The sequence below is a fragment of the Periplaneta americana genome, chromosome 3 (genome assembly GCF_040183065.1).
Source record: "Periplaneta americana isolate PAMFEO1 chromosome 3, P.americana_PAMFEO1_priV1, whole genome shotgun sequence".
Taxonomy (NCBI): domain Eukaryota; kingdom Metazoa; phylum Arthropoda; class Insecta; order Blattodea; family Blattidae; genus Periplaneta; species Periplaneta americana.
The window spans coordinates 47,555,403-47,569,104 of NC_091119.1; the positions used below are offsets into that span (position 1 = coordinate 47,555,403).

General features: G+C 36.5%; 1 protein-coding gene across 1 annotated transcript in view; it reads left to right on the forward strand.

The window, feature by feature from the left end:
* The first annotated feature begins 329 nt into the window (after window positions 1–329).
* The window catches only part of LOC138697017 (gustatory receptor for sugar taste 64f-like), a 70,272-nt gene continuing 56,899 nt past the window's right edge, over window positions 330–13,702 (forward strand). Inside the window, exons 1-2 of the mRNA XM_069822610.1 lie at window positions 330–408; window positions 887–1,038. Of these exons, the coding sequence (XP_069678711.1) occupies window positions 330–408; window positions 887–1,038 (231 nt within the window). The remainder of the gene's footprint in view (window positions 409–886; window positions 1,039–13,702) is intronic.

The following is a 13,702-nucleotide window of genomic DNA, read 5'->3' on the forward strand; positions in this document are numbered from 1 at the left end:
TTCATTTAACATCACATTGTAAATTTGTGAGTTTAAATTGAAGGTCTAACCGCATTATTCGTACATCTGCTGAAAAAGGGTCGGCGTACAGAAATAATAATAATAATAATAATAATAATAATAATAATAATAACAAGAACAACAACACTTAACCTTTTAATGTTTCATCAGTAACATATGCAGTAACTTATAAAATGCCGTTTTATGTTATACAACCGTTTTACTCGTAATACTTGTGAACAAATCATACATTTAATATTCTCATAATAATCTCAGCAATAAAATTCATCCTCCCAACCAACTTGAAACATTCGTTTTTGTAGAGGTACATGGTTTCGAGAGAGACATTGCCACGATACGCCACTCGCAGTTCAGAGACAAATACAATTGGAATGGAGTTTGACTCCAGTGAGTGAGAGGGTGGGGGTTGTAGGTAGGAAGCGAGGGAAATGCACTGTTAGCCACAATGTGCTCGTGAGTCGCATTTTCGCCACGGCTGTTCTAGAGCGAAGTTAAAAAGTAAAGGTGATAGTGCATCTCCTTGTTTTAGCCCGTAGTGAATTGGAAAAGTATCAGATAGAAACTAGCCTATACGGACTCTACTGTACATTTCATTGAGACACATTTTAATTAATCGAACTAGTTTCTTGGGAATACAACATTCAATAAGGATATCATATAGGCTATTACTTCTCTCTTAACCGAGTCATATGCCTTTTTTTAAATAATAGTAATAATAATAATAATAATAATAATAATAATAATAATGGTAATTAATAAATAATAGGAGATAATAGTCTAAATATCACCGTCGCATTGCATCAAACGCTGGAGGCCAATCTCTGAATGGAAGCCTAGGTAGGCTACTAACGTCATGCTGTTGTAGAGCTGCTGGCAGATGTAGTACAGGTTGGAGGAGAAGGAGAGAAGCACGAGGGCAGAGACCCGCGCATCCAGCTGCTTGGTGAGGAAGGACAGGTCGCTGTAACCCTCGCGGGCCGTCCGCCAGAACTCCGCCGTCATCGTCTGCCAACAGTGGTGAGTAAAAGTTAACATTCTATCTAAATGCTACACAAAACGGCTAAAATCAGAATACTGTGACCGATACAATCCTACGAGGGAACGAAAATAAATCAAAGTTTCATTGCTGTGAATCACAGGAAAGTAATATAGATTGCTCAGAAGAACAGAGACTAAACTTTTTCCATTGCTAGTGAAATGCATGGAAATAAAGTTTTTAAGAGTAAGAGTGGTGACATGCTTGCGGACTCTCATTCAATCCTGAACAGATAGAAATAGTAATATGCGTTACAAGAGCGGTATGTTGAAGTTTTCATGGTCGAGGAAAAGTTTGAAAAAGCGAAATGTAGTTGAGCTTTTTTAATTTCCGAGAACATGAAAACAAATATACCGCTCGTGTATCGTACATTATTTTGTGCGAAGATCGTTTATTACATACCTGAAAGAGGAATTTCTAATTAGTTGCAATGAAATCTCCATCTTGGTTTCTGTTCAATGACGGCAACTTTGGAAAACAAATATATCTATCTTCAACATTGTTCCTATAAAATGTTTTCTGTGTTTACTACACTGCAGCAGGCCATGATATACGTCTGTCTTTTTTCCCCCAGTCTATGATTAGTCTGGAATCTTGTTGATTTTTTCACGGCTTAATGTTACTTGCATTACAAATGCAGTAACTTTTGTGGAGTTGTAGAGTTTACTTAATTTTCGCAAATATTTAAAAACAATAATTAACAGTGCAATTTAGGTGAAATTGCAGTGGTAAGTTTCCAATTTATAATTATTACTACATTGAACGTCTTTAAAAATAATATGTTAAAAGCCTAAAGCAGTAAAATGAATATGACGCTTAAGCGGTAAGAATAGGGAAATTGTTATGTGTGTTACGTTGGGAATACTGAATGTGGTATTTCACACTTACCGCGTATTGGTTTTTGTGCGGAAAGCAAGCAAATACACACGATTTCGCATAATAGTAATATGCGTTACAAGAGCGGTATGTTGAAGGTTTCATGTTCGAGGAAAAGTTTGAAAAAGCGAAACATAGTTGAGCTTTTTTAATTTCCGAGAATTGAAAGAAAACATGCCGCTCGTGTATCGTACATTATTTTGTGCGAAGATCGTTTATTACATACCTGAAAGAGGAATTTCTAATTAGTTGCAATGAAATCTCCACCTTGGTTTTTGTTCAATGACGGAAAATTTGCAAAAAAAAAATCTATCTTCAACACTGTTGCTTTAAAATGTTTTCTGTGTTTACTATACTCCAGCAGGCCGTGATATACGTCTGTCTTTTTTTTTCCCCAGTCTATAAATGCGAACTTAAAACAAACGGTAACGTTATGTAATGATTTAGAGTTTACTTAATTTTTGCAAATTTTATAAACAATAATTAACAGTGCAATTTAGGTGGAATTGCAGTGGTAAGTTTCCAATTTATAATTATTACTATATTGAACGTCTTTAGAAATAATATGTTAAAAGCCTAAAGCAGCAAAATCAATATGTCACTTAAGCCGTAAGAAGAGGGAAATTGTTAGGTGTGTTATGTTGAGAATACTGAATGTGGAATTTTTTTCTTTCCGCGGATTGGTTTTGTGCGGAAACCAAGCAAATACGCACGATCTCGCACAAAACTATTTGGGCAACTACTAAATATACATAGGCCAAATAGAAATGATCGGGACGAAATTGAAATACAAACTGCTGAGCCATTTATACCCGAACCCACACTTTCTGAAGTCGAAATTGCGATAGAAAATCTGAAAAAGTACAAGTCTCCAGATATCGATCAAATTCCAACAGAATTAATACAGGAGGGTGGAAGCGCATTATCTAACGAAATTTATAAACTTGTACTTGCTATTTGGGAAAAGGAAATTGTACCAGAGCAATGGAATCAGTCCATAATAATCTATTTTTAAGAAGGAGTACAAGAATAACTGTAGTAACGTTCGAGGAATATTACTCTTGTTGACGTCGTACAACATTTTGTCCAATATTCTTTTGAGAAGATTAACTCCGTACGTAGATGAAATTATTGGGGATCATCAGTGTGGTTCTAGGCGTAATAGATAGACAATTGATAAGATTTTTTGTATTCGACAGATATTGGAGAAAAAATGGGAGTATAAGGGTACAGTACATCAGTTATTCAGGGATTTCAAAAAGGCGTATGGGAAGTTTTATATAATATTCTTATTGAATTTGATATTCCCAAGAAACTAGCGCTGTGGTAGTTCCCTTCGTACTCTGCTTATACAGGGTGTAAGGGGTATAAGTGCCATTAATTAAACTGATGATTATTCATGTCATAAGGAAGAAAAAATATTCTCACAATTTTTTTCTAATTCCAATATTTAACTAATTATTAAAGTTTACAATATTAGGCGTTTGGCAACATTGCTGGATGAGAAGGAGGAAGTTTACAATTACACAGTACAGCTCAAGCGGGTACAGACATACCGGCACAAAACAGATGCTCTGTTCTAATGCAGGGGCGGACCGTTGTTTACATAAAGCGAACAGCAAATACAAACTTTCAATCTCATTAATATAACTTATAGTAAATTTCTATTTTATTTAACAATATTGGCACTGTTGGTCCATTTTTATTACACGTCTAAAAAATAAACAATAAAGATTTACTGCACAAAATCACACGAACTTTTTTTTTTAAATGCAACATTTTAATCTCGCCCGCTTCCATAAAACAGTAATTACCATTTTTAAAGAAATTTCTATTTGTGTGATTTTCGAAACGAGGTATGAGACTCCTAGTTTGTAATAATTGTTGAGAAATCGCTACAAAAGTTCGCCGATTAGGTAATCTTCATTGCGGAAAACACTGATGGTACATCATCCTGCCTAACTTGAATTACGATAACTTTCTCCATAAATTAATAACATATGATATTTCTAAACTGTGAATGACATTGTAAGTTGTTTATCGAATACCTGGTACCGAACTGTCATCCGCTTGGCAGTAGACCTATGGACAGGGAGCTTGAACTCAGCTGACATGTACGTACGTCTGTGCAGAGTACTGCCTGTTGAAACATCTTGTCACATCTCTCACGCCAGAATATTAACAAATTTAAGCACGCAATTTCATTTAATTTCACGAAAACGTAATAGAACACACATTATGTATTTAAACTAATATTAACTCTTTGCTAGATATAACTACTGATGTAATTGTTTTTGTAATTTTACTAACGATATAAACAGTATAACACGAATAAAATAAGAGTAGAAATATCAAGTTTAGAATGTATGTGTATGGACACTTTTTGCTCCTGTAGACCCTTACACCCTGTTGACCTTGCATATACGAATCTCTAACAGGTTTGGTTTAGTTAGTTTAGACTTTTGTTATGCCTTGCATATACGATCAACGTATCTTCACAAAAAACCCTTATAAATTGAACGATTTTCACTTCCAGGATTACCGGAACTGCCCCAATGCTAGTTTCACCGTAGGCCTATGCATGAAAAATGTAATGTATAAAATGCCAATTTCGAGCTTATCGCAGTAATACACGCTTTCACCATTATTAATATTTGGTAGTAGCTTCTAGTACGCCCAGTGTTAGTCTGTGTTGGTCTGCTATTGAATGTGTTTTGTTATATTCTGGATTTACCAACTAGTTATATAGGAATGATACACAAGAGGTGCACTAATTTAATGAGTGTTTATTTGAAATCAAAAACTACCAGTGACGACCCCCGTCCAAATCAAAGGCATCGATTTTACTCGTGATTTTTGTACCACATAGAATAAATTGCTACATTGGACAGTGTACTAGTGTCGACAGCAGCAAGACAATGTGAGAGCTAGTTACCGTCTAGCTCACCACATCGCAAAACATTTAAAGCCAATTAGTGACGGTGAATTCATGAATAACACACTTATAATGGCAGCTGAAGACATTTTCCCAGAAAAAGTTCAATCTTTTCGCGCCCATCTCTCGTATGGGTAGTCGTCATCTTCTGCGGCATACGTCTCAAGAATTTGTAGTTGGAGAATTCTCTGATCATTTTGTTATTTTTCTGTAATGCTATGATGTCAACTGTGAAACGGTAGCGAGAGAATCAGCTTTATATGATTACTATAATTTCTTTGTCGTTACACGTCACTAAGACCTACACCTTGAATTTTACGAAACCAACTTTGTCCCGAGTGAAGCAAACGTTCCTTTTTGTTCGTATTAGGCCACACTTTTCACAGCTAGGTGAATCGAAACTTCAAAGTCAACATAAATACGGAAATAAATTAACTGCAGATTCATCTTACTGCATTCTTCCACAATGTGCTAAAACTAGAGATGAACAAAACTGCCGCTCTCGCTCGCTGTGTTCGTTGCATTTGTCTTTCGAGTCTCGTCTCGTCATTCTCTCGCGCTTCGAGTCTCGCTCATCATTCTCGAAATAACATTTGGTCAGAGCGGAAAGATTTCGTAACTTTGAATAACATACATCAATGACATAAATAACATTATAAATGTTGTATGGGACAAAAAGACAAAAGATAACAGTGTCTCAGTTATCAAAATGTTCTGGTTCTATTATATGATATTATCTATGGTTATATAAATAGAAAAAAACAATTCTCAAATTAATTTCCATTTCTAAGAAACATAAAACTAACGTTAATGTCATTTTACTTGAGATTGCACACTTGATCTCAAACATATGGAAAAAAATTCCTAGCCTTTTAGTAAGGGGCCTAGTAATTAAATAAAGACTGGGGAACGGATTATTATACTCTGAAAGGTAGACATGATGTTTCAATAGACTACTTGATTGTTTATGCATATAATACAATTGTAAAAGTAGATAAAAGTTCAGTCAGGTATAAACAACTGGTGATTCAAGGCTACCTGATGTTCGGGACTTCGGGAGTGATCAATCTTGGCGTCTCGAAACACTCACAAGCAGTCTTTACGTCAAGGACGGGACGTATACAACATTGTCGTGCGGGTTTTCGGCTTTGCGTGCGCTGTTAGTCTTGCTTTCCCGATCTTTGTTCATCTCTAGATTTCTGTAGGCGAGAGGTAAGTTCATATTTTCATTCACATCATGAATAGTGAGTAGTTGGTGGAAGAGTTTAGGTGAGTAAATAATTGCAATTGAACTAAGGAGAAGATCCAAAAATATTATTAGTTCTATCGTTGCACAAAATAAAATATGTGTACTTTGTCTTCAGTTCCATCGTTGCAATAAAGATATACAACTTTTGAATAGTAGACCTAGAGGGAAACCTAAGTGGGATAGATGTCTTAGCATTACGAATCCTCTTTTGACCAATTTAACATATTCAGTGTTTCAGTATTACCACAGCCGAGTTCTTGGTACATTGGTGCAGGTGTTATTCATATAATATCGTCCACTGCTTTGCGTTTCAGCATGCACTAATTTTCTGTCTTTTTTATATTTTTTCCCTCGCCTTTTCATTCGAATATTCGATTATTTGTTCTATAATAACATTAATATAATACATTTTACATGTGTTTTCTGTGCAGTCCATCGTTGTATGTTAGTGCTTAGCATCTTTAAAAATCTGAATTTATACTGATCAGCGATGAATAGATCTTTACCTTTTTCACTCGTCATCGATTGAATTGCATAGACAGTAGCCCTGTATCTCCGTATGATCTGCTCTGATGACCCAGTACTAATACTGCTGTACACTCGACTGCATTGATTGTCGTGCGGTCTATAAAGTATAAACAAATGCAATCTACCACCCCCCTCCCAATGTACGAATATGCTCTGGAAAGAAAGAGGACTTTTGTTTACATCTTCAGACCATCAATGCATTCGAGTGTACGAGCATGGAAGCATAATATGCATCGCAATGCATCGTAAAAATGGCGGGTCGGGTGAAACCAATGTCTCATAACCATAACAACCAATATCGGATAATTTATCTTACCTACACTTAAAAAACGCAACTTAAATGCCATTTCTTAGGTAAACAGGATGTAACTTACGTCATATTTTTACACAGGGAAATGATTCAAGCGCATTTGTTCCGAGATAGATGTCAACATTCGTCTTCACGATTTCAGTCATTATCGGCGATCGTATCAGTGAAAGTGCCTTCGCAGTGAGTTGTTTCTCTGTATCGTTTGTAGTACGACTAGGCATGTTCTTGATGAGTGATGGAGTTCGAGCCCACTTCTAGGTTATCGTTCGCCATTATTCGAAAAAAAATTTCCCTGGCTGATGGATCGGTCTAAGATGTCCTGTTGCATGGCCAGTTAGGTCACCAGATCTAAACTCTATTAATCTTTTTACATCTGGAGGCATCTGAAAAGTGTCGTGCGACGTGTGACCGCATATATTTAGAGCCATGGGCGACACTTCGAGGATCTACTGTGGCTCGGCCAGGGATAAATATAGCATGCTGTTTTTGCATCTCAAATTCTGTATTTTGTATTAGATGTGAATTACGGAACATATGTTCATAGGACCTTCCGAAGTTTGCCCCCCCCCCCATTTGGTGCTCACTCTATATCTATCGGCTGTGGGTTTTAACGAAGTCATTAATAGCTTACTATCAAGAATTAAGACGATTAATTAATATTATATAAAATCACTTTAGTTGTTTGGAATAACATTAAATTAATATTTAACATACCTTCCTATGGATAGGTAGAATTTCCCTACGATGACCTCATTACAAAGATTTAGATATTGACTGTGTTTTCTTAGAGGAATTCAAATTAGAAATCATTTTTGTTTTTTCTTCGGTAGTTTAAACATATGATTAAAAAAGACCGGTAACTTAAGATCATCCACGAACGTATCCCTGAAATAATAAATTCATTAATAAAATTATGTAATCCACCAACAAATTAAACTACAATTATAGTAGCTTAACCATATGAGGGGGTGGGAATTCGCTTGTAACTCTAATCGAATTTTAATTGCCCTAGTGCGCTGCTTGTTTAACTTTTCCTTACGCAAACATCCAGCAACTGGCAATCATTGGTTAAAGTTTCGTTAATGTTTAATCGTGTGTAGCAATTTTGATTAATGTGTTGTTCATATTTACTAAATTTATGAGGTAATTACACATTCATCTGCCATTATCGCAAGGTAGTGACGGTAAGTTTGACACGTTATATGTTCATCGGGACCATTAATTCGAAGCAGGTGTTTGATCGGTTTCATGGTGTTGTTACGTAGAAGAGAAGACTTCAAAGTATTGTTGGATTTTCTTGAAATTCATAGAGTTGGAATACACTTTATTTTTACAGGTAAGCTTTTCATAATTGTAAGCTTTTTAACTGTATAGCTAGTAAATCCCCTCATGCTTAGCTTATTTAATTACTCCTGATTGGTGTTCATGTTATCCTTCAGACATCAGCTCTTTTTATGTATGTGCCAAGAGAGAGAAAATGAGGGAGAAAGAGATCACCACGTGAAAGCTACATGGTTAGTCAATCATTGTCCCTATTGGTTCCAATGTGAATTTTCAATGGAAGATGGGAAGAATAAAAATCTATGTTATTTGATTTAAATTAAATTTGTTAGTTTCAGAAGGAGGAGGGGACATATTTTATGCACGTGGTGCCACTTGGTGCGCTGTTAGACTCCTCGAGTAATTTGTTATTCCTAAACAAAAGAGGTGGAAGCAAGATAAATTTCTACATTAGCTCTTATAATGGCAGCTGAAGACATTTTCCCAGAAAAAGTTCAATCGTTTCGCGCCCATATCCCATGTGGGTAGTCGGCATCTTCTGCGTCTCAAGAATTCGTATTTGGAGAATTCTCTGATCATTTTGTCATTTGTCTGTAATGTTATGATGTCATCTGTGAAACGGTAGCCAGAGAAGTAGCTTCATATGATTACTATTCTAATTTCCTTGCCGTTACACGTCACTAAGATCTACAGCTTGAATTTTACGCAATCAATTTTGTTCTGAGTGAAGCCGACGTTCCTTTTTGTTCATATTAGGCCACACTTACCACAGCTAGTTGAATCGAAACTTCATAGTTAACATAATAATAATAATAATAATAATAATAATAATAATAATAATAATAATAATAATAATAATCCGTGGCGCTACAGCCCATGGAGGGCCTAGACCGACCAGCCCACTGCTGGCCTCACGCCCACATGCCGAAGCAGAGGTGGACGATCATCCAACCAGAATGGAGGTATCGTGTGGTTAGCACGATGATCCCCCCAGCCGTTATAGCTGGCATTCGCAACCGGTTTCGCTACCTATCGCAGCTCCCCAAGTGCATCACGATGCTGGGTGGGCACCGGTCCCAAACACTGGCTGAAATTTCATGAGAAAATTTCTTCCCCCATGAGGACTCGAACCAGCGCGCATTCCGTAACGCGAGTCCTAGGCAGGATTCATAGTTAACATAAAATACGGAAATTAATTAACTGCAGATTCATCTTACTGCATTCTTCCACAATGTGACTGAACTAGAGATGAACAAAACTAACTGCCACTCTCGTTCGTTGCATTTGTCTTTCGAGTCTCGGCTCGTCATTCTCGTTGCTCCTCAAGTCTCGCTCATCATTCTCGAAATAGCATATGGTCGGCGTGGAAAGATTTCGTAACTTTGAATAACATACATCATTGAAATAAATAACATTATAAATGTTAAATGAGACAATAAGACAAAACAGAACAGTATCTTAGTTATGAAAATGTTCTAGTTCTATTATATATTACCTATGGTTATATAAATAGAAAAAAAAAAAACGAATACTGAAATAAATTTTCATTTCTAAGAAACATAAAACATAACGTTATTATCTTTTAGTTGAGATTGCAAACTTGCTCTTAAACATATGAAAAGAAAATTCCTAGTCTTTTAATAAGGGCCTAGTAATTAAATAAAGAATGGAGAACGTATCATTATACACTGAAAGGTAGGGATGATGTTTCAAATAGGCTACTTGATTGTTCATATATATGTAACAGTTGCCAAAGTAGATAAAAGTTCAGTCAGGTATAAACAACTGCTGACTTCGGGACTTCGGAAGTTGATCAATATCGAGTCTCGGAAGACTCACAACCAGTCCAACATTGTCGTGCGGGTTTTTGGCTTTGCGGGCGCTGTTAGTCTCGTTTTCTCGATCGTTGTTCATCTCTAATATCTAGGGTTTGAAACGGGAAGTTTGGCCACCGGCACTTCTCAGGCGGTAGCGCGTTTGTCTGCTGATCCGAATTTGCGCTCGGGCGAGGGTTCGATTCCTGGTTGGGCAGATTACCTGGTCGGATTTTTTCTGAAATTTTTCCAACCGTAAGGCGAATTTTAGGTTATCTTTGGCGAATCCTCGGTCTCATCTCGCTATCACCAATTTCATCGACGCCAAATAACCCAGTAATTGATACAGCTTCGTTAAATAACGACGTAAGAAAACAAGAAAGTTATGCATTTTGAATCCCATTAGTAATTCATCCCTGCAACAACTCTAAAGAAACGGAAGTCAACCTGTGAAGTATTGGTAACAAGAATAGAGACCCTGCAAGCTTGGAGGCAATAAGGTGGCAGCCCCATACACCAAAATTAGCTGTACGCAGCGTTCGTAACACGACTGGAGCGAGAATTAATACTACTCGTAATCTTCGAAGGATTAGCTGGCCCAGGTTTAAGATGAAATAAAATAATTGCTCACCGCTAGTTCTTTTGGGTGGTGATTTGTTCCTCCGAATTCATTAAAAGCGGACTATAAATAGATTATGTGTGGATAAGTGACCCACCTTTTCCTTGCTGGCCCGCAGGCTCTTGTTGATTTGTCGGAACCTGCTGGCCAGTGCGACGCTGACCACCATGACGAACAAGTCGATGAAGGTCCAGTAGAAGGCAGACAGCACGAGCGTGGGCATCATAACGGCGGCTAGCGCCGAGCTGTAGGGCACTGTCTCGAATACTTGACGGTGCACTAGCAACAAGAAACGGAACGCCATATCTGACGTGTCGGTCGAGCAGAGCGCTGCTATACTGGCAGAATTGTACAGCGCCAGCAGGTGCTCAACTGAAAGAAAACGGTATAGCCTGTAACTCGCAATTCGAGAGGAAACGAAGTATTTTAATCGATTATTTATCTAAAATTCATGAAATTAGTGACAGTGGTAGAGTATTCTGACGAGATGAGACCGAGGTTTTGCCATGAGATTACCTGACGTTCATCTGGCAGTTGGAGAAATCTTCTCAACCAGGCGATGAATCCAAGCGGGATTTGAACCCAGCCTCGGATTACGTGTCCCTCTCTCTGCTCCAGAGCTATATCGATGACCGACCCAACCTTTGACAACTAGGGTAATGAAAATGCAGGTAAAACGTTAAATTGAGGTTAAACACATTTCTTGGCGATCCAGAACCTGGTATGATGCATTCCTGACAAAATTAACACAGTGTTATCTCTTCATACTTATTCATTTGAGTAAAAAATGAAACAATTGTAGGGTGTTTAAGTAACTGATTTTCAACCAATATTATTACTGTACAACAGTGAGGGAAACATGCTGCTGTGTGTTTAGAACAGGCATTTATTTATTTATTTATTTGTTCGTGCGTCCGTTCGTCCGCTCGTCCGCTCGTCCTCTCGTCCATCTAGCCATTCATTTGTTCATTTATTTTGCTAATATTGTAACATAAAATATAATATATACAGAAAAACTTTAGCTCGCTTCTGTGCTCAGGGGAGGATTCCTGAATTGAAATGAAGAATTATATAATATAATTTGTTTTACGTCTATTACACAATAAGAATATATAAATTTAAATTTACAATTTTTCGATTTTTATAAAATCCATACATAATTTTTAAATTTAATACTAGAACTATTAGAATAGACAAGATTAGGATATTTAAATATAAATTTGTTATATATTCTTGGGCCTACATTAGTACTATGATTAAATACTGTAGCAGTGTTGCATTTTGGTTCAAACAATCTTAAAAAATTCATACCTTTTGTTTCATAACTATGAGAATACAATTCAAAATTATTTCCGACACTGGCATGGACAATATGTTCCCGCACGAGCACTATATACATCACCCCTTCATTTCTCCATCCACAGATATTCTATCTGACTGCGTGTGCATACTTTAATCAGAAGTTGATCTCGGTACCACATCGTTCTAATCAGGGGTGTGTAAAGTGATGAAAAATGACGAATAAATTGTAGGTTTCGTTTTAATTTCGAAGAAGCATCGAAACAAGACTATTTTCTTATTATCAATATAGGTAAAGTTCAATGCCTCATCTGTTTAGTAGAGATTTATATAAAACATTGTAAGATCTGAATGTACCTCGATCTTGAACATAAGAAGGATTTTGGCTAACATAAATTTGTAGGTTAGAGTTTAAATAGTATTATTAAGAATGGTTCATATGAATAAAATAGTTGTTACACGAGATAAAGCACTGTGTTATTTTAATGTAGTTTGTTGTGCAGGTTGAAATATTGAGAAAGTTTCCAAGAATCTACAAGAATAATTTGTTAATGGAAAAGCGAACCTACAATCACTGGCAGTTGAAAATGCAGTCCGATAAATTTTTTGTCCGATAGACATAGCCGTGTCATAGAGAACAATACTTTTTTTAAAAAATGTTATGTAAAACCAGCAAGAAATTGTATGAATTATTACCTAATGAAAAGTTCCCTAACTTAGGTAATTTCACAGCTAAGATGCTTTGAATCCACTTATGTCAGCGAACATTTTTTTTTCTAAAATGAACCTGTTGAAAAATATTGCGCGTACACGCCTAAAGCCTATCATTTCGTAACTGCTTTATGTCGTTTATATAGTAACAGTATTCATCCTAATATAGACAGACTCGTCCTGACCAAACAATATAGGCGATCTAGAGGTTATAAGTGATTTCTTATAATGAGATCTAAGCCATAGTGACCATATGAATGCCTATATTACGTATTTGACTTGATTAAAGATATTATTATTATTATTATTATTATTATTATTATTATTATTATTATTATTATTATTTACTGAAGTACATATGATATTTCCGTGCAGGAATTCGGCATTATCTTATGATGAAGAATGGATGGAACAGAGAAAAATTGTCTCCGGTACCGGGACTCGAACCAGGGTTTTCAGCTCTATGTGCTGCCCCTTTATCCACTAAGCCACACCGAATTCCAGTTCCGATGCCTGATCGAATCCCCTCAGTTTAAATTCTGTCTCTCAGTTTTCCCTTTGGCGGTCTACCCTCATGTACTGTGTCACAGAATATGTGACAGTGGCAAACTGTCCAACGCACTATGTACAGAGGTGCACTCATTACGAGTGACTAAGTGGCCGAGTTCCAACGGGATGAGCGCCGTCTTGAATCACTAAGTGATTACTTACGCATATCATATTATTATGATGTACCGAAGTACATATGATATTTCTGTGCAGTAATTCTGCGCTTACCATATGATGAAGGATAGTATAACAGAGAAAATTCTCTCCGGTGTGGCTTAGTAGATAAGCTAAATGCCACGGATAATCTTTGTTTTCTTAAGTATATGGAGGCAAAAGGAAAAAAAAAAAACATTGATTTAGCTTTGGCTTCCAGTTTAAAAAGAAACTTTAGTTATTTTGTTGGAAAAATAATGTTTTCCGGTTCTCAAAATATTCCTCTTAGGGGAAACGAAGAGGGCGAATCAATTTTTACAG